Raw genomic sequence first — 22,756 nt, 5'->3', positions numbered from 1 at the left:
AGTAAGTCAAACATGTCTTTTTCTCATTCATGATATGGGCTGTTTTAGTACACATAATTCACTTTCATTAATTTAGAATGAAACATATGATTAGAGAATGTGCAAAAAAATCATTAACCCTCAAAAGTCTAATATTTGTAAGTATTCAACTTATTTAAACCTAAACTACAAAATTGATTAAAGGTTTATAATAAGTGCCCCAAATTTCCCAAACATATATCAATATTTTTTTTGCATAAAGACTTCTCAGAAGGATATTTATTTTTAAGAAATCACCCTTTTCACTGCCCCCCATATCTAAAATACCATTTTATTAAGACTATCGCACCCTACTCGAAGTAGTTGTAGTGCAGCCCTCAGAGAACAGTGCACAATCTAAGCAGTAAAGCAGATGAGGGCAGATTAGCAATTAGGTCATGAAAAACAGGCAGCATAAAACAGCTATTGCTAGTCTACATGAGATGCATTTACTCAATTAAGTAGATGGAAATGTTATTATGAACTTGATATTCTGATGATGGTCTTTAAAATTAAGAAGGATGGGGCAAATGAAATGCACACTGGGGGATTTGGGGCCTTTATGTATTAATTCTAAAGTATACAATGCAGAATACTGTAATGAAGTTAACAAAATTAATTAAAATATTCTTTGCATATAACCATTAGAGACTACATTAAAAAATACATGACAGTCTGACATTGTTAACAGTAAATGTGACTGTTCTTTAACATTCTTAATGTTGATACCATCGCCTTTTCTAAATATACCACTGATAAAAGCAGCATGCAAGATAACAGTCTTATTATTCAGAGCATAGTATGAGGATTTTTTTTAATATGCTTTCTGGTATTCACTTATTCCACTCTGAGTTTCAATAACTGATAAGCTAGTGATGAATTTTCAAATGTTACACATTTGTGTAAAGTGAAGACTGTTACACATTTTCACTTTCAGATATTTACATATTTTTTAGCTTGTGATTTTTACAAAATCAGACAATGACAAAATTAAAAGAGACATTTTTTTTTTGAGATGGAGTCTTGCTCTGTCACCCAGGTTGGAGCTCAGTGGCATGATCTCGATGTACAGAAACGTCTGCCTCCCAGGTTCAAGTGATTCTCCTGCCTCAGCCTCCCAAGCAGTGGGGATTACAGGCACCCACCACCACGCCCAGCTAATTTTTGTATTTTTAGTGGAGATGGGGTTTCACCATGTTGTCCAGGCTGGTCTCGAACTCCTGACCTCCAGTGATCCGCCCATCCTGGCTTCCCAAAATGCTGGGATTACAGGTATGAGCCACTGTGCCCAGCCAAGAAGAAACTATTAAATATGTTTGAGAATTATATAAAACTCTTAAGCAGAACAAAAGTCATTGAACAATTTTGGAAAAATAATTAACTCCAAAATGAGCTTTTGTATAGTGATAAACACTTCATGTTTAACCTCTAATTTCAGAAAGGGTAGTGTATATACTTAGTCTTGTTACTATTAAAGAATTCTAACACATCTACCAAAATTACAACAATTAAGTTTTTTAACAAAAAATTACATAGAAATGATAAGCTGTGTCTATGAGAGCAATGAAATGTAGTGTATTTATGTTGCCACTAGATAAATTTTGGATTAATTTTATATTCTTCTCTTTTCTTTTTTCTTTTTTTGAGATGGAGTTTCACCCTTGTCACCCAGGCTGGAGTGCAATGGCGTGATCTCGGCTCACTGCAATCTCCACCTCCCAGGTTCAAGTGATTCTACTGCCTCGGCCTCTCGAGTAGATGGGATTATAGGTGTCCACCACCACACATGGCTAATTTTTGTATTTTTAGTAGAGACGGGGTTTTGCCACGTTGGCCAGGCTCGTCTCAAACTCCTGACCTCAGGTGATCTGCCTGCCTCGGCCTCCCAAAGTGCTGAGATTACAGGCGTGAGCGATGGCGCCTGGCCGATAGTCTTCTCTTTTCTTACAATTGTAATTTTTCTTCTTCTTGTGATTAGTCTGAAAAGGCTTAGCAATTGTTATGTACCAATTTTTCCTAAAATAACAATTACATAAAAATGACAGAGTTTCACTTGCACACTCCTACTTCTTAACACACATGTCAATCTTGGTATGTAATAATCCTCTATCATTCTAACTCCTTCTTCTTAACAGAAGTCTACTTTAAACAATTATATAGTTGATGTGAATATTACTTTGTATTTGTAAGTATTGAAACTTTTTGAATTAAATAATGTGCTTCTCGAGATGGTGTTTTATACGGCTAGGTGCTCAGTGGATGCTCATTAATATTCATGGCATTACATGAATTCATACATCCATCCATTTACCGAACATTTATTATGTGCCAGGACCCTGTTTGATGTTGCAGACACAAAGATGAACGGTCTCTGTTCTAAAGCTGTCCAGACACCTGAAGGATTGTGACAGACTGAAAAATGACCCCCTAAAATGACCACACCCAAACCCCTAGAACCTGGGACATAACAGTGAACAAAACAGATAAAGACCTTATCCTTATGGAACTTACATTCTACTGGGGGTGGGGGGTGGGGTGGAAATCAGATGGTAAACAAAACCAACATATAAATTAAAGTAGTATTAAGTGCTTGGAATAAAAATAAAGAAATGCAAAGAGACAGAGCATATATATGTGGGAGCCAAGAGGTAGAGAAGGCAAAAATAGACAAAAGGACTGGAGCTGAGAAAACACCTTTTTAAATAATATATTCAACTTTTCCTAAAATCAGCAAGAACTGTCTTTGTGTTCAATGGAAGATTTCTTTTCAACATACTGATAATTTATACAAAGTTGTTCACACTATATAACAATACTGCAAATGAAACAAAACCTTTCAAAACAAAAATCATTGGTATTTTCAGGTTTCCTAACTACAACTGTTACACAGCAAGTTGGGTGATTAACCGGTTAAACCAGCACTAAATATCAATTGTAATTACAATACTGAAGTATTTTAGGGCTTTGCAGACTTTGGATGCCCCTGGATTTGAGGAGTTACATGACTCAAGCTGATTTTATCCTTCCTTCTGATACCAAACTTTGGGTGGTAAAGTAATGTTATAATGTAGTATGTTCCATGTCAAACACATTAAGTACAAGTGCCTCCACTAAGGAGTGGGAAAAAAAAAAAAAGAAAACCAGAAAATTTAATTACTGCTGAATTTAAAAGATAATTCACATGTAAATCATTAATTTTATATGATATTGTTAAAATACTAATGTTTAAAACTCACTTTGAAGTGTTTCAAGTTCAGTTCTAGTCAGTGCATCTTCCTTTTCCTTCAATCTTGTTTCTTTATATTTAGCATAAAACTGCCCAGCATCCTTAAAAAAAAAAAGGGCATACATAAATTAGCATAAAAATCAGTGTGCTTCAATAATATTTTCCATATAACTTAATTTTAAAGCATTATATTCATTTTATAGCTTTTCTTTTTGTTTTCAGATTTTATGATGAGTAGAAATTAAACATTTGTCTATGATTTTTCTCTCCTGGAGAGCCAGTTATGACAAGAAATTCTGAGTATAATTTTAAACTATTTTTTCTCTCAGATATGGAAAGGAGGTATCCTCTTCCTGTTTTCTTCCATTGTATGCTATTTTCTTTCTTTCTTTCTTTCTTTTTTGAGATGGAGTCTCGCTCTGTCTCCCAGGCTGGAGTGCGGTGGCGCGATCTTGGCTCACTGCAAGCTCCACCTCCCAGGTTCATGCTATTCTCCTGCTTCAACCTCCTGAGTAACTGGGACTACAGGCGCCCACCACCATGACCGACTAATTTTTTTAAAAAATATTTTTAGTAGAGACGGGGTTTCATCGTGTTAGCAAGGATGGTCTTGATCTCTTGACCTTGTGATCCCGCCTCGGCCTCTCAAAGTGTTGGGATTACAGGCGTGAGCCACTGCACCCGGCCAGCTATTTTCATAATATACTGCTGCATGTACAAAGAGCAGAAAAACTCATTTGCTGAACTGATTTGGCATAGTAATTTATATTACTGTGACTAACAAAGTACTACTGCTATTTTCATATTAGCCCTTTAACTACAATAGATATTCAGAATTATTTTCAAAACTGATTATAAAACTTATATGCGCATGTATATAAAAGTGAAAGTTGCCACTCCTCCTTCTACCAACCTTAGAGGCCAGTATAAAAACCGTTACCATGAAGTCTTGAGGATTGAGGACTGAGGATACATACTGCATACATACACTTAGGTGTCAAAATACAGTGACCGAAGTCTCAATGAGTGGCACACAGGTAAGGCTTTAGTGGTGTACCAAAAAAAAAAAAAAAAAAAAAAAACTAGGTCTTAAATAATGACATACACAAAAATAAACAAGTTGATGCTCTAGGCATATGAGATCCTGACAATGAAAATAAACAAAACAGATCTTTTACCACACTCCTTGGCTCAAACCGCAGATATTTTATAGGAATACCACTTGTATAACAGCTACCAGCCCACACTGTGCTTCCATGTCTGTGCAATTGCTTTGCCCTCTGCCTACAATATTGTGCTTCCCTGGCATTATTCTGATGAACTCTTATTAATTCTTGAAAACCCATTCAAGACCCATCTCCTTTGCAAGTTTTTCTGACCTTCTCTGGCAGTGTAATTCTCCCTTGTATACTACCTTTTGTATTTAAACATGTCTATAACTGCTTTGTATCATGTTATATTCTCTTCCAGATGAGAAATTGAGATAGGAATACTTACATGCCCAGAGCACAGTATCTGCCATTAAGCAGGTACTCAGTAAGTAAGTATTTACTGAATTGAACTAGACTGAAATATATGAGAAACCTAATAAAGCAAGAAATGAAGGGCCCTGATGACGAACTGAAGTGAAATAAGAAAAAGAAGGGTATCAAGAATAACTCTAGGGTAACATTCCTAGACTATAAGATTCCTAGAGCAGATAAATCATAGACCCATCTGAGAGAGCTTTATTTCTGCAGGAAAAAAAGGAACAAAATCTTTGACACTACTTTGACTCAGATGTAAACACATAAATACTTAAACCCTAGAAACTCTTTTCATCTATGACTGTGGCCAAATTAAAGCTTTCTCCTGGGGGTCTGTGTCTCTTGGGGTTCTATCAGAACTCCCCCACCTAATAAAAATTAGGTATTCCTAAAATAATTGACTCAATACAATACAGATATATTATTAATATAGTAAAAGATCTCTTAATTCTTTTCATCCCCACTTTTACCTTCCTACTTCATTTCTATGAGGATTCACACAAGCCCTAGGCCAGGTGAACAATGGTACGATTGGAAGAGCACAGATGGCCATCACCCAACTTACTCATTCTCCCATGCCTATATACAGTTTAAGTTTCAACGGGGTTTTGGGTTAAGTTTTTATAGCCCCTTAACATTCCCCACCCCCCGTAAAAAAAGTCAGCCCTAAAGAAGTATTATTTTATATTAAGCCATATGAGTCATTTATACCTTGGTGTGAATGAATGAGCTTATTAGCGTCTTTCCACAGAGTAAGTTTTAATAGTAGGGAAGAAGAAAAGGTCAGGAAGGCATTGGCTCCTTGAGGGGAGTAGGAAATGTGGCACATGCAATAAAAGAAGGGCACGGATTAGTTATTTATGAGAGGTAAAAGAAAGTAGGCCGAAATCAATCATCACAGTATAGCACAGTGAAATATAGTGATTAAGAGGACAGATTTGGAGCCAGACTATCTGAATTAAGATCTCAGCTCTGCCATCTTACTAGCTATGTGACATTCAGCAAATTATTTAACTTCTCTGTACGTCCATTTTCTCATCCATACAATGGCGATAATAAAAGTACCTAACTTATATGACTGTTATGAAGATTAAATATGTTAATACCTGGGAAACAGAATGACATCTTCCACATAATTAGGCCTTATATGTATGTTAGCTATTCTTCTTCTTATTATTATTTATTTTTTTTTTGAGACGGAGTTTCGCTCTCGTTGCCCAGGCTGGAGTGCAATGGCACGATCTCAGCTCACCGCAACCTCCGCCTCCCGGGTTCAAGCGATTCTCCTGCCTCAGCCTCTTGAGTAGCTGGGATTACAGGCATGCGCCACCACACCCGGCTAATTTTGTATTTTTAGTAGAGAGATGGAGTTTCTCCACGTTGGTCAGGCTGGTCTCAAACTCCCGACCTCAGGTGATCCACCCGCCTCGGTCTCCCAAAGTGCTGGGATTACAGGTGTGAGCCACTGTGCCAGGCCTTTTCATAACTACTTCTACCAATTTGACAAGGATCTTGTTTTCCAACACAAAGGATGAGTTTTGTGCTGCATACTTCACCAAAATTCCCCTGCCAAATCCTGTATCTTCTTGCTTATGTGACCTTTTTAATTGCATCCTTTTTACTTCATTTTGCTGCATAATAGCAAACTCTTCCTAGTAGTCCTGCCAAATTTGAACATTTCTCTGTTAATGTTTCTTCCTGCTATGGCACATAATCCCACTAAAACTTCCTCTTTGAAATACACGTTTAATCCAAATCCACACTTATCTAAGGACTGCAATCCACCCAATCATCCTAACCTACTCTACTTAATCTGAGAGTTTCAATACATTCCGTAGTTTCATTCACTGCTTTTATCTTCCTTTTGCTCTATTTCTAAGCATTTATTCAAACACTCCTCATGTTTTCTCTTTTTTTTCATATTGTACCTATGCTTTGAAATCAAATTACAATATACCCACTCCAGGAAACATTATTTCCTTAACATTCTATGAACTCAAGCAATTCTACTTTACTGTACAACTTTACATTGTTTCAACCATCCTTGTGTACAGTTTGGGGTATTGCACTTTAAGATACACTGGCGAATAGACTTTAAAAGGAAAGTGATTAAACAGGGAGGCAGCTTGAAACTCTGTTTTTATAAGGGATTAGAGATAAGAAGATTGGGGATAACTTCCTAACTACCATAGAATATCTCAAGGTTTATTATAGGAAAGAATGGTATAAACTACTATATATGATTCCAGAGATGAAAGTTTTGATTTTGGATAAATACAAGGAAGAAGCTGAGCGTGGTGGCTCACACCTGCAATCCTAGCACTTTGGGAAGCTGAGGTGGGCAGATCACTTGAGGGTAGGAGTTCAAGACTAGCCTGACCAACATGGTGAGGCCCCATTTGTACTAAAAATACAAAAAAGTAGCCAGGTGTGGTGGCAAGCACCTATAATCCCAGCTATTCAGGAGCCTAAGGAAAGAGAATAGCTTGAACCTGGGAGGCGGAGGTTGCAGTGAGCCAAGATCATACCACTGCACTCCAGTCTGGGTCACAGAGTGAGACTCTGTCTCCAAAAAAAATAAATAAAAATAAAAATAATATATATATATATAAGCATTTCCTAATAATTAACTGAAAATGAAATAGACTGATTTTGGAGGTAGTATTCAAGAAGAAACCAGGTGGCTATTCTTTAAGGTATGTTCTAAGGTATGGCTATTCTTTAAGGTATGCTTTTGAATTCAAGCATTCAAAAGAGGATGAATAGAAAAATTGTTTTCAACCTTTTTTACCTCTCATTTTTCATGGCGGGGGGTGAATTCAAGTGAATAAAATTATAGTAAAATTGCTTAATGAAAAAAATAAGCACAAAAACTTACTTGGGTCCAGAGTAAACTCTAGTTTACCTACACAGAAAGTTAGATTTCCTGGGGATATAAACTTCTAATCCATCATTATAGCTCCAGTATACTGCCTGGCACTTACAGAAGCTTAATAAACATTTAATGAATAATTAAATGTTTACTTTAATTGATTAGGGCTCTGAACTGCCTGACCCATAATACTGTATTAAAATTATGTAGTTTACATTTTTCCAAACAGAAAGAACTCCTATTCTCAAGGAGTTTATAATCCTTATGAATGGAACCATAAGCAAAAGATTTTATTCTAGAAGCAACTGTATTAGTATTTAATTTTCTTTTTTTTTTTTTCTCCCCGAGAGAGTCTCGCTGTGTCGCCCAGGCTGGAGTGCAGTGACATGATCTCGGCTCACTGCAATTTCCATCTCCCGGGTTTAAGCAATTCTCCCTGCCTCAGCCTCTTGAGTAGCTGGGATAACAGGTGCCCACCACCACACCCGGCTAATTTTTGTATTTTTTAGTAGAGACGGGGTTTTTGCCATGTTGGCCAGGCTGGTCTTGAACTTCTGACCTCAGGTGATCCACCCACTTCAGCCTCCCAAAGTGCTGGGATTACAGGCGTGAGCCACCGCCCTTGGCCAGTACTTAAAATTTCCTGAAGAGTTCAAAACCTGCCTGCATAGACATCAAACAGGGGACAGGTTTTACATTTAAACGATGGCTAACTTAAAGAATGTATGAGTGTTCTTTGTATGTAATTATAGAGCACAGGCTCCTGCACAAGAAGACATTAAACAGGGATATTTATGCTTATTTATTGAACCACTATTATATGTGTGGTACATTATTAGGATATACGGGGATTATATAAGACATAACAGTTTCCCTTAAGGAATATGTAAAAATAACTATAAATATTAACCAAAATATGGAATATAGAATATAAGCTCCATGAGAACAGGAATTGTTGTCTTTCTCTCCCCACCCCCGCCCCAAGGGCCTAAAAGAGTACCTGGCACGAAGTAAATAATGGAATCAATCAATAAAGTTTGTTGAAAGAATTACTGGCAAAGAAAGTGGTGCTCACTCAACATTCTGTTTTCCCACATTTCCTTGTTCTTTCAAGATTAGGTGGGGTCAGAGGACTAGTTCTGGATAGACTGTGGATGGAAATATCATGTGTCATTTCCAAACCAACTCACAGAAAAGCTCATGCAAATCCTCCAGCTCTCTACTCTTGTCATAATGAGCAAGGAGGCCACATGTTCCAGATGGATAGAGCTAGAAGATGAAGACATCATTGCTCTGAGCTCCTGAATGGTTAGGTAGAGCAGAATGCCCACTTTCCTATCAACCAGACAGACATGAGGCATACGCCAGAAACAGACTAAGGTCTATCAGTCTACTGTGATTAATACAAATAGTAAATGCTACACAGTTAGTATGGAGAACATACAATGAGAATTTTTCAGTTGGCCTGATGAAGGAAGGTTTTGTAATGATGATAATTAGTTTAAGCCCTGAAGATACAGTATTTCCAAGATTAGTAAGCTGTGAGATGGAGAATATCCTTACATTAAACCTTTTTTTTTTTTTTTTTAGCTTTTGAGATGGAGTCTTGCTCTGTCACCCAGGCTGGAGCAGAGTGGCAATATTTTGGCTCACTGCAACCTTCACCTTCTGGGTTCAAGCGATTCTCCTGCCTCAGCTTCCCAAGTAGCTGGGACTACAGGCGCCTGCCACTACACCTGACTAATATTTATATTTTTAGTAGAGACAGGGTTTCACAATGCTGTCCAGGCTGGTCTCGAACTCTTGATACCTGGTGATTCGCCCGCCTTGGCCTCCCAAAGTGCTGGTGTGAGCCACCGCGCCCGGCCATCCTTTAACATTCTTGACATAGTTCATTAAGTGATAAGAGAATATGCTAAGCTGGCACTGTTGGTAATGTTTTGATTTACTTTTACCTCTCCATATAAACGTCAACATATTAAGCAATCCAAAGAAAAACTTAAGAAACAAGGGCATTAAACTAAGAGAAAACGAAACACTGCATGTTCTCACTCATAAGTGGGAGCTGAACAACGAGAATACATGGACACAAGAAGGGGAATAACACACACTGGGGCCTGTGGTGGAGCGGGAAGAGGGAGAGCTTCAGGATAAATAGCTAATAGTGCATATGGGACTTAATACCTAGGTGATGGGTATTAAGCAAACCACCATGGCACATGTTTCCTTATGTAAACAAACCTGTAAATTCTGCACATGTACCCCGGAACAGAAAGGAAGGGGAAGGGGAATGGAAAGGGGAAGGGAAAGGGAAAGGGAAAGGGAAAGGGAAAGGAAAAAGGAAAAGGAAAAGGAAAGGAAAGGAAAGGAAAGGAAAGGAAAGGAAAGGAAAGGAAAGGAAAGGAAAGGAAAGGAAAGGAAAGGAAAGGAAAGGAAAGGAAAAGGGAGAGAAAGAGAGAGAAAAAGAGAAAGTGAGAGATAAAGAGACAAAGAGAGAAAAAGGGGAAGAGAGAGAGAGGAAGAAAGAGAGAAAAAGAGAGAGAGAGAGAAAGGAAGGAAGGCAGGAAGGCAGGAAGGTAGGAAGGCGGGCAGGTGGGCAGGCATTGATTTACAGTGGTAGGAGCAGGGAAATACCTGTCCTGATGGGAATAAGGAATATGGAAGTTATGAGGAAGGATACCTAGAAACAATATAGAGGATGCTCTATTTCTTTTTCATTTTGATAGCCCAAATCTTTTGTTTGAAGCTTAGAAATAACCTTCAATATAGGAAAACACCGTAAGTACATTTCTGAAAATCTGCCCACAAAATCAAATGCTCTATGTTGTTTTGTTCTCCCACCGGCTTATACTATAATCTCAGAATTACATATAATATGCAATAAAACTATAATGAAAAATATAGAAAAACTTTAAAATTTTATATTTTGATGAGTCAAAATTTCTGTACAGAATTATAATAAGACTAAATCCACAAAAAGTAATAAAAACAAAACAGAAAACCAGAAGCTACTGTCTTCCTCTGACCTGAGACAGTAATATTCAAGGAGATGCAAAGCCTAAAAACTATTGTTTCCATTTGTTCCAAGAGATAGAAGAGACTGTAGAAGCCATTTATTCAGCCCTAACTCAATGTAAGAATCCTTCTACAACTTATGTCATACAGATGTTCCCAACTTGACTTAACGATGGTTTAACAGAACAATTTTTCCATTTTATGATGGTGAGATAGTGACATGCATTCAGTAGAAACCATACTTCCAGGGCCCATACAATCATTCTGTTTGTATTTTCTTTCAGTACAGTATTCAGTAAATTACATGGGACACTCAGCACTTTTAAAAAATAAAATAGGCTTTGTTTTAGATTATTTTATGCAACTGTAGGCCAAATGTAAGTGTTCTGAGCGTGTTTAAGGTAGGCTAGGCTAAGCTATGAGGTTCAGGAGGTTAGGTATATTTAATGTATTTGCAACTTATGGTATTTTCTCCTTATGATGGGCTTATCAGGATGCAATCGGCAAGTTGAGGAAAATTTGTAATTATAATCAGCCTGAACATTCTGACAGGGAGTTTAAGATTAGACAGCTTATACTATAAAGTTCTAGTTATCTACCTGGGGAGAAATTTATTCTTTTTTAGTTTTTATATTTCTTACATATTTTTTTCTTATATTTTAATATTTATTTTCAGCTGTTTTAAGTTTCATTTCTACCATTAACTAGTTGTGTCACTTTGGGGAAACTGTTTCACCAATCTGAGTCTTAAGTATTTCCATCTATAAAATATGGAATTGATGAGACTATATGTTGCTAACATCCTACCTAACATTTTATGGCTTTTTATCTTTTCTACATCTAGCAATAACCTACAAAACTCTATAGTCTGTCTTTGGATCTCTGAGTACTTGCGTAAGATGCAAGGATTTACTTTCAGAGGGTGGAAGTAAGGAATCTCTGTCTTATGTTGTAAGGTCGTTCCAGTTTTCCTGTATCCCTTTGTCCTGCAGCAGTAGAGTTTCAGCTTATAAAAATTCAGATGAACTCTTCCATCTCTTTTCATTTGTTTATGCATTTCCTGTGTCAGGTTTGTGTGTGTGTGTCTGAAAAGTTTTAAAAAGTTTTAGAGTATTAAAAGCAAGCTGCCTCATCCCTTGGAAAATCTGTTGAACTCTAAGTAGAAGGGCAGGCGACTCAGCTTGAAACAAATGCCTCATGGCCTTTTAGAAACTTTTTTTCCTGCTAATTAGCTGTGAATGTTTTGTTTGTTTGGTTTCTGACAGAGTCCCAGCAAGCAGAAGCAAAGGAGCTAGAAAGGAAGGGCCCTAATTGTCAGGGAGGGTGACCTCCAGGCTTGTCCACAGTTGTAGTCTACACGGGAAAAGCAGCTTCTTGGGAGAGAGGATGCTTCCATTTACAGATAGTTTTATGAAGTATAGTACTCCTTTACTCTCAGGCAACCTTTTTTTTTTTTTTTTTTTTTTTTTTTAGGTAAAAGCCAGAGCTGTACAGAGAAGATTCCTCTATTTTCTCAGCCACTGCTCCTAGGCAACCTATACATCCTGATGGGGGTGGGGATATGCATGCTGGAAACTTCCTATGACAATTTTTACTTGAATGGTGTTCTTGTTAGATCTGCTTGGTAATGAGAAAAGATAGGACTGGGACTTAAAAAGGTGACAAATTTACAACTTTAGGCAATGCACAACCAAATGAGTTTTGTATTTTATAAATTATGCTACCGAGAAACGTAATATATAGGTCAGAGAGAAACTTGAATGGTGAATTCCTAGAAAAATCAAACAAATTCTCAAGCAAATTAAGTTCTGACTGCTGAAGACCTGTTTGATCTCAGGAAATACAGGGAACTGTGTCTATGATTTAGACTGGTAATCACTTGGGATATGTGGCACTTCCTGATTTTATGAGAGAAACTGATGGTCTGAGCAATCTAAATTATTATGGGCAAAAATACATAAGGTTCTGATACAGTTGCAAAAATAAACTAAGTTATAACGGCTAAATTGAAAATATGCACAGAGCACTGATTATATATCATCAGCTACTTGCTATTTTCCATGTTACACAACATATGATCAATTTAAAAATACCCAAGACGGGCATTTTGGAGGTTAGAAAAACTTCCTGGGGTTACAAGCCGAATACAACCAACAAAGAAGACTGGTTTTTGTCAGATTCCAAGAGAATGTGTACTTCCTTCAAACCCACTGTAAGAGCAGAAACAGATTGGTAAAATGTCAAAGTGTCACGGGAGCTATACTTTAAATGTTATAATTAAATTCTTGCCTCAAAGAATTTAAGCCCTCTGTTGATATAGTCCAAGTTCCTTGTTATATACTAATTCATACCCATGTCTTCTGGGGATCACTCTACTTGCTTTGTTAGCTATCTCAACACACTTCCTCAAGCGCCCCCTGCTTCCATGTATGTAGTCATGCATTTTACTCCTCTCCAGTATTCTCTCATCTCTCTAAACATACACACCAGCCTTCCATTCACTCATCAATTTACAAACACTGTATTCTTTTCCTTTAATTTCTCAGTTGACTTTTACCTTTTCTGCCTATATAGATTAGATGGGGCATACATTTGACTAAATATGGTAACATCCATACATCTTGTCCTTGAATACTGACCTACTTGGGAAATGTTTAATATTAATTTAATATTATCAAATATTTAACATCCACTAAGTATAATAGCTTTTCACTCTTTGGCTTTGTTCTTCTATCAATTCTTATAATTTTCCCAATATCCTTCTCAGAGCAAAGGAAAGGAACAAAATCTAGTGCTCTGGAGGTTATAAGGACCTTCTCAAAAAGCAAGGGGAACTATCAAAGAGATACTTTTACCTCTACCTTGCCCAATCACAGAACCACTTCATATATTTTCTGCTGGTTTCACAGTCCTTATGTACTTTATTTCTACCATTCCTAACAATGTACACATATCTTTCACAGATGTGTGTGTAATCAAAGAAATACTTTGCTGTCTTATCAATTAACTTTATTCTGTCTAAATATTCTTTTTAGACTTGTCATATCAGACTTACCTGTTATAATATAAATTCCTAAATAGATATAGTCAGAATCTACAGATCTGGAATACAATCTGAGAACCTAGTAATGGGCTACATGATAGCCTCTTTTAAAAAAGGCTCTTGTAAAATGTTTTCCTCAGGATGCTTTTAGCCTTAACACAGTATGATTTTATGGGAAGTACTGCATCTACAAAATTATCTTTGTATACCACCTAGTATACAAAGTGGGCACTTAACTGTTAAGTGTCTATTCATCTTTCAATACTCAGTTCAAGTGGTTCCTCTTTTTAGTTTTTCTTGGTCATCCCAAATAGAGACAACCTTACTTCTTCGAATATCTATAGAAGTCACTGTTCATATTAAACATGTGAAGCATATATACCGTATTGTAGAATGGTTATTTAAACTCATGTGTTATAACTGCTACCTGACATTAAGGTCCTAGAGAAGGCATATTTATCTCTGTAGTCCCTAGTAGTGCCATGTTCTGATACACATTTAATATCTGTTTATTGAACTGGCTGAATCGTCTTTCTAAACATCTGACCAAAAGACGCCTTACACATCAAATGTGGAAATAATTATTTGCATTTGTAATTTTGTTTGGGAGGAAATAGAAAATAATTTAGGTATACTAAGCAGGCAACAGGAGTTTTCTTAAGGCCCTTAGATGCTAAGTAATAAAAGCAAACCTGGGAACACAAGTGAGCCAGAAATGCCACTTTTCCCAATCCTACCAAACGACCTTATGTATGTGAAGTGCAGCAAAGGAATGGGTATTTAGAGGATGAATGGGAAGGAAAGAAATTAGACTGAAGAACTGTTGCTATGACAAGATTTGGGTACAGATTCTGTCAGTGTAAAGGTCACTTGCTGGAAGCCTCTGAATCTCCCACTTTTAGCTTGGACCCTGCTTCTTAACCAACAGCTATATACAGACATCAAATATTTGCAGCTCAGTTTTAATTAACTTTTCATAAAATGCAGGGAATTTACACCAAAAGTAAAACTCTCTTAACTTACATGTGCTTAACTAATTTACTGTATACTTACAAGAGCTGCTTGTGTTAACTCTTAAACCTCCTTGTTATTCTAATTACATGATTCAATTAATTACTATGTAAAAAAGGATGAGATATGAGTAAGGAGTAAGAACTGTTTCTCTGAAAAACCAAATTGAATGCTTTGGCAAGCTCAAAATAAGAGTTGTTAAAAATCCTGTTTTAATGTCCCACCTAGGGTACCCCCAACCTCCCCAAAAAAAGACTAGCATGGAGGTGCATGCCTATAGTCCCAGCTACTTGGACAGCTGAGGTGGGGGGATCACTTGAGCCCAGGAGTATGAGGCCAGCTGAGCAACATAGCAAGCTCCTGTCTCTAGAAAATAAAAATTAAATTAAATTAAAATGATGTTAACTAGATGTAAGAAAGCCAATTATGAAAGACTTGGAGGAAATCACATATATCTACAAAGATTATACAATTACATTGTTTCACAAGACTCTAGTTTGACTCTTCTTTAAAGAAAGCAAGATTATCTGCATAGTTTATGCCAGGAAGAGTACAAGAAACTTCAATCAGTGCAAGAAACTTCAATCAGTGGACTCTTATTTAAAAATAAAACAATGGCCGGGAACCGTGGTTTACGCCTGTAATCCCAGCACTTTGCGAGGCCGAGGCGGGCGGATCATGTGGTCAGGAGATCGAGACCATCCTGGCTAACATGGTGAAACTCCATCTCTACTAAAAATACAAAAAATTAGCCGGGCATGGTGGCGGGCACCTGTAGTCTCAACTTCTCAGGAGGCTGAGGCAGGAGAATTGCTTGAACCTGGGAGGCAGAGGTTGCAATGAGTTGAGATCGCACCACCGCACTCCAGCCTGGGTGACAGAGTGAGGCTCTGTCTCAAAAAAAAAATAAAATAAAAATAAAAAACAATGGTTCTATATCACAAAAGTGGTGCATAAAGTACACATTTTAAAACTTTAAGGTTGTACCTATCATTTTTTATTCTTAGAGTCTTAAGAGCATTCTTTTTTGATCACTGTTCCAATTACCAATCCAGATAACTTCAGGTGAAAAAGACTCATACTAAATTTCATAAATATCTTATTTAAGAAGATCTCAGGTTAATACAAAGGTCATAGCATACTACAAACAAAAAGCAGACAAAAATCTAATCCTGAGAGCAATTGATCAGTATTGTTTTGCTAATGTATTTCATAAGCAATGTTTATCACTCTAAAGTACATTCACTATTATAATATATATTTGAAAGAGTCTACTGCATGACATTATTTTGTTAGTGACCACTAGAAACACTAACCTAAGGTCCCCAAAGTAGAATAAAAATATCAAATATTTGCTTTAAAAAGGAAAATCATTTTACTTTTCTTCTTGAAATCCATTTATCAAGAAGAAATAATTAGAATAAAATTTAAAAATTAGATGTAAAAGGTCTTGAACCCTAATGCCTCGCATCTCAAAACTGAAAGGCAGCAGGTACCATCAAGTAAGTAAAAAACTTTAAAATTTAAACCGATCAGTTAAAAAAAGCAGAGTTTCTAAAGAAACTAAAAAGTTTCTGTAAAATTCCTCATTTTTGTATATTTTCTACAAATTTATGATGAGGCAAAACAATCAATCTGTTACATGAATTAACAGCTATCACAGGCAAGTATTTTAAAGTAAATTATAAATCTAAGCCATAATAATATGTTGGTTCTAGTCTGGTAAATTACCCTAGATGCTAAACAAGAAATATGTTAATTTTACCAAATAAACTTTATCTCAAATTAGATTAAAATTACAAAGAAGTTTTTAATATTGACATCTTATGTAACATTCTATTTATACTGCCTCATGAATATACTTTTAAATTCATCTATATTCTGGTTTGCCTGTTGCACAGATTCTAAAGTTGGCAAAAAATAATCAGACTTAAAAAAATAAGAAAATCTGCCCTAAAATTATTTTTCTGTCTCATTTTCTCGTAAACATACCAGTGTGATAAAGACTTTCCCTCTCATTAAGTCTTACAGACAGCATACAAGCATTGCAGAGTATTTTTTCAAGCAAACAATATAACACGCTAAACAACTTAAAAACAAACCTTTCAAATTACCAAAATACTGTAAATTTTCTCTATTAACTGTAAACAAAATATAAGATTCTATAAGCAATAACTATTAAGATGAACTGATGGAAAAACTGGTAATTTCTCAAAGGATAGAAGTACACTAGTATTTTGGTTCATTTCTCCTTTAAATATAAAATTTTCATTATGAGAAAAATAAAGGAAAATGCAGAAGTTGTAGTCAGCTTCCTTAAACAATCAGGAAAAATAGCTCTACTATATAACTACAAAGTGGGTAGAACTGAATAGAATATTATCTGGTCCTCTAGATTATAAACACTTATTTTCTAAAATAAAACCTTTCTCTCCAAAAATTACAATCTCAACCTCAGAATCTGTACACCAAAAAGTGTTTTATTGACTTTCAAATATTTACGTGTTGGGGATTTTCTAACCTGATGCAATAATCAAAATTAACAAAGCAATAATTTAATAAAATATGCTTTGATATACTAAATTAAAAAAAAAGAAACTGACATAAATATGATATATATACACTTTTTATTATTTAATCAAGACCAAATTGAAACAGAAACTGATTACCTGTATAAGACAAAATGTCCTCACTCTTCTTAAATTTGCAAATAAAATGGAAAGCAATATATATTTTGGCATAATTATACAGATGTTCATGTAAAGGTTGGTTTTTCTTTTTTTTTTTAACACTCTGTACTTAAATGCTATTAAAATAATGAGTGGCAAGCTACTTGAATGCTGTTCCTTTTTACTGGTTATGCTTTTAATGATAACAGTAGATTAAATTTTTATTGCTTTTATCTCTGTACTAAAGATAGTATTTTTTTTTCTTTTTCTAGCATCTTGGGACTCTAAGGCAATCTAAAACCATTATAAAAGATAATTACAGAAACAGATATCTAAATAATCTTAGAATTGTCTAAATTAGGTTTAACTTACAAAAATCCTACTCAATCAACATTATACAGCATCCACTGCATATTGGCATTCAGAAAGCCAACATGGGCATAAATTATTTCATGAATGATTAAAAATAAAGGATCTAATGTTATATAAAAGAGGTACATTTTACCTGGATTAGGTGAGGTAATGCTTTTAGTGTAAGGCAAAACCAAATCCCCAGTTTGCATGGAAGCAAATCATGCCACTGTGGTTTCATCAGCAATCTAAAGGGAGGGAAAAAAAGAACACCATACAACAAATGAGGAATATACAGAGAAAGTTGGGAGACAAAATATTTTTATAAAGATCATGAACTCTTTTTTGAATGACTACTTCAACAAAAAAAAAAAAGAAGAAATTATTCATTGAAATATTTATAACTGACTTACGCTATCATGAAATATAGTAGTCACAACAAATGCAATATATATAGAGCATGTAAGAGAAACCAGGCTAAGATTTTGGGGAAGGAGGTTCCTAATCAAGTTACAAAGATAAACAAAAGCCCTCTTTCTAACCTGGGCTTTTCATCACTTTTGTACAATGAATTATTAAGCCTTATGATTACTTCAGCTATAAAAAAACTAACCATCATCAGAGTGTTCCCATGTGCTGACAACCAGATATGAAGACTGTAGCATAAACAAACCAATACATAAAAATTAATGTCATTTGCAGTTCACTGAAGCATTACTCACTGATGTCATCAGAATAGAAGACAGGCAGAATAGTCTCTGATCTCCATCCCTCATTGATCCCAGTTCATGCCCTGCTGTGTGAACTATTTAAACCCTTTATTCCTTTCTATGAATCAATAGAAGAAATGGTGGCATCTTTTTGAGTGTACTGCATATCACCGCCTCTCTACATACGGTCACTCCTGAGCTAAGTGATAGGTCCGTCTAATAGTACTTTGTTTCTAAAGTTCAGTATAAAAATTTCAAACTAGAAGAATTTGAGGGATTATTTAAATATATATTAACATTTCATATAGGGGAAAAAAACCGGAAGAAATTTTGCTTAAGATTAGAATTTGTCTCATAAACAATGGCACCTTATTAGTCTTTTATAAGACTACCACAGATATAAATGAGAGCACATGTAAATAGACATACATATGAAGTTGAATCATATTAAAGATGTATTTTAAAACAGCTTCAAATTATGAAGTATTTTTATATACTCTCACCTTTCATTTTTTTCTGAAGCACCAAGTTTGGATACATCCACACTCTTGCTGCCAGTCTTTTTTTTCTTTTCTCTCTTTTTTCTACTTAGCAGTTCATCCTTAATGTGGAAAGAATTATGGTTACAGGTTATCATTAACATGTACACTTCAAATGTTATCTAGGCTCTTCTGTGAAGGGTAAACATTATAGAGGAACATTTATGCAAATGTATGTAGGGTCCAACATGATTAAGTAAAATCATCAATCTTTCACAATAACTGTTGCCATGGTATCCAGGCCTTAAACACACATGAAGTTCAGCACTGTCAGTCATGTGCATCTCCATAGCAATCAAAGTTTTCTAAGAAGAGAAAGCATTCAACTCACTTTTTCTCATTCATCCAACTTTAATAATGTCACTTCAAAAGGAATAAGTAAACAGATGCTAATTCATGAATACTGATAAATATGTTTGATTATCTTTGACATATAAATAAAAACTCACAGAAGAATAAACTATAGAGTAGCATATTAAACCAAGAAAAGTGTAATAATTTTTTAACCAACTGATCTTTGAAGTTAGAATATTATATTCATTTCCAATTTTATTTACTTAAAACATTTTAAAAGTAAACATTCATTATATAAAGGCCTATGACACAAAAAAATCTAAAGTCAGTCTTACATAAAAAAATTTCTATTTGGAAGGTGATAATTAAAACATGGTTCTACCTTCTAATTCCCAGCTACGTATGTGGGCTTTCACAAAGTTTTATAATAAACTTAAGTGCCACATTTTTTAAAAGAAGAATATTTTCTTATTTCATGGGTTCTTCTTGACTTAGAAATATGTCAAACATTGAGTATAAAACTATTAGAATAAGAAGTATACACAGAGAAATAGAAATTTTCATCAGTTGAAAAATAAATGTCTGAAATTCCATATAAAATTAAGGAGGCTAGTTCATTTGATTTATTACTAATACTTACCAGTTGTTTTTCCAGGTAGATTGACCAAACTACAGCATAATGACCCACTGTGAGAATAATGAATAAGAGTAATGCCAGCTCAGCATTGCTCATTTTTCTCACCCGCCTGTAGTAGAATACAGGCTGTCGCCAATCTGGAAGTCCATTGATCAGAATATCATCATACCTACAGTACAAATATAACAGTTTTTCATGGGGAGTTTAAAATAAAAACAAAAAAATTATTTGTGCCTATATTACAAAGAGGAAAAAGAAAATAATTTATCCAAAATAGATAATGTTTACATACATTCCCAGCATTATAATGTCTAGTAAATTCAAAGCACTGTAGATAGCTCTAGTCACTGACACCCTTCAAAAAAGTGCCCAGTAATACACTGTGGATACTAGATCTCATATTTTTGCAGCACCCAAAGTTGTGACTCCTGGAGTGACATCTAAACTAAATGAGCTACATGTAGTCTACCTGTCTACTAGTCTATAGTAAAGACTCCACCGTTGAAGTCAGCAACAAAAAGAAGGATCTCAACAGGAGAAAGATCAAGATAAGAGCTGTTTGTTACCATGAATTACATATTAATTGAATCAAATTCTGAATAAATTTTCTAGTCAGCGCTTTTATTTCTACCCCTATACTATGGTGGCTCAATGTTGAAATATTTATACACATGATTTTATCAAAGCTTTTAAACGAGGTAAAAGCCTATAAAATTGAGTACCTTTTAATTTCGTATTGCTATATTCCTTTAGAAAATAAAAAACTCCCAAATTAGAAAGAGATGTGGAAACAACCAGTGTTTACGTTGGATTTCTCAACTGTTTATTTGTAAACATTTAAGTGGCAATTTCCTCATTTTTGGCTTTTGCTGGAAGAGAAGAACATTAACAAGTAAAAGCTTTCCTAGTCCTTTAAAAAGCTGATGCATTTCAAATCAGCTTTCTTGGTACTATCAGAATAAAAAAGTTACTTTAAAATAAATTTTCAACTGAATTTAAATTTACTTGTCAGACAACTATTGAACAAATATCTTTGAGGTTAAAAATAAGGAGTAACATTTATGATTGTAAAACTCAAAATGGTCACACACAAACACTGTGTTCAACACACACAACCTGTTAATCTTAATTGAACACAACTCATTAAATATTCTAATCACACTATTTCCAGAATTAAATCTTCACTGAAAGGCCTAATTTGGTGCAACACATTGACCAAAATATTTTAATTAAAAATATTCTGAGTTAGTTGCAGGCCTAATTACAGGAATAGAAATAGGGCCTATATTGTCAGGCAGGTCAGTAGAACTCAGTAGTAGGTTTTTCTCAAGTAAATTGACCGATCTAGGAATAATAGCGCAGCTGCTAAACTGCCAGTCTTGACATGTAAATCAATTTAAATGCAACAACTGCAGTAGCTACTTTGATAGTTATTAAATTGATACCTTGGAGATATGCTAAAAAAATAAAGCAGAGGATTTATTACAGGCAACTTCTTTTTTCAGTAGAAAAACATCAGATATAAATGCAAAATATATTTTATTAGCAAATCTAGAAAACCTTTTTGATCAACTTAGGTTATTAATAACAGTATCATCAAATTGGAATTACCAATTTTGAAAGGAAAGGTCATTAATCAGTACTAAACTCTTAAAAAGCAAATTGTGTAATATACAAGAGTCTACAAATTAATGTATGGTTTGGCAGTAGCTAGATCAGAAAAACCTGGTGTTATTCTTTTTCAATATTTATCGAAATGCTTGAATATTAACATCAAGATATAATAATATGACTTCATAAGAAACTATCATTCATGTTATCAAAAATTTATGTTTAAATCAATCTTATAAAAGCCGGCTCATTTTAAATGAGAAATGTATAGGTAAAAAGGTTTCAAGTGCTCTAACATAAGATTACAACATTCAAATGAAGTCCAATCAATCTTAAGTCCTGAATCTATTCTCAATCCATATTCTACTTCAGATTTCTTGAGGGGGGGAAAAAGGTGAATATAAAAGTCATTATTTTTAGCAAACCTCTCCCATGAAATAATTTCAGGAAAAAAAGTATAGTTATTGATAAAGAACATCTAAGAAAATGGAGACAATTCCTTAATAGCACTCTTAAGTATTAAATTTGCTTTGGATATAACTGAACTATAGCAGAAGAGAAAACAGCTGAACTCATAGCTAAGAATTTCTTATCAAATATTTTATCACCATCATAACTGAAAGTGCTATGTGTCTGTTAATAGCTACTATTTTCTACCCTACGTATAAATTGTATTTAGTGCACACATTCAAGAGAGCAAAACCTCATGCACTGAACACATTAAACAGAACTAGATATTTACTAGGCTATGTCTGTCACTCTAAATAACAGTCTCTAAGGATTAAGCTTTGAATCAATGCTCTATTGATTTTACTATCAATGAATATTATGGCTTACACGACTGGCCATTTTAAGGAAAGATAGCTTCCATTATAGTTCACTTTTTAGAATATATGCTGTTAAAAGATAAATTACTGCTTTCCTGATGAAACATTGAAAATAAATTTCTTAAAGTACACACAGACACTATTTTCATAAGTTACTTAAGAAGAAATACTGTGTTGACACATAAAATTTAAAACATCACTTTATTAGGCTTTTCTGTATTTAAACATATAACACTGTTAAAATGCTCTGTATTTGGGATTCATACAAACTGTTCTCAACTATTTGTTAAAGTCAGATTAAGAATGTACAAATGTATGTGTTGTAAGATATAAAGAAACAGATCTCTACGATAAAAAATATCACTAATGCTAAAGATCACAGGGAATTACAATGGAATTTTCTTGGA

The 22,756-nt window shown here is 34.8% G+C and overlaps 1 protein-coding gene across 1 annotated transcript in view; it reads right to left on the bottom strand.

Annotated features, from left to right (window-relative positions):
- The window catches only part of DNAJC1 (DnaJ heat shock protein family (Hsp40) member C1), a 241,751-nt gene that overhangs the window by 132,541 nt on the left and 86,454 nt on the right, over positions 1 to 22,756 (bottom strand). Inside the window, exons 4-7 of the mRNA XM_025397392.1 lie at positions 19,915 to 20,080; positions 18,945 to 19,042; positions 17,886 to 17,979; positions 3,255 to 3,345 (exon numbers count right to left, since the gene is read on the bottom strand). Of these exons, the coding sequence (XP_025253177.1) occupies positions 3,255 to 3,345; positions 17,886 to 17,979; positions 18,945 to 19,042; positions 19,915 to 20,080 (449 nt within the window). The remainder of the gene's footprint in view (positions 1 to 3,254; positions 3,346 to 17,885; positions 17,980 to 18,944; positions 19,043 to 19,914; positions 20,081 to 22,756) is intronic.

This window comes from Theropithecus gelada, chromosome 9 (assembly GCF_003255815.1).
Source record: "Theropithecus gelada isolate Dixy chromosome 9, Tgel_1.0, whole genome shotgun sequence".
Lineage (NCBI taxonomy): Eukaryota > Metazoa > Chordata > Mammalia > Primates > Cercopithecidae > Theropithecus > Theropithecus gelada.
The sequence above is the reverse complement of the archived record's forward strand: the minus strand, read 5'-3'. Positions and strand labels throughout refer to the sequence as shown.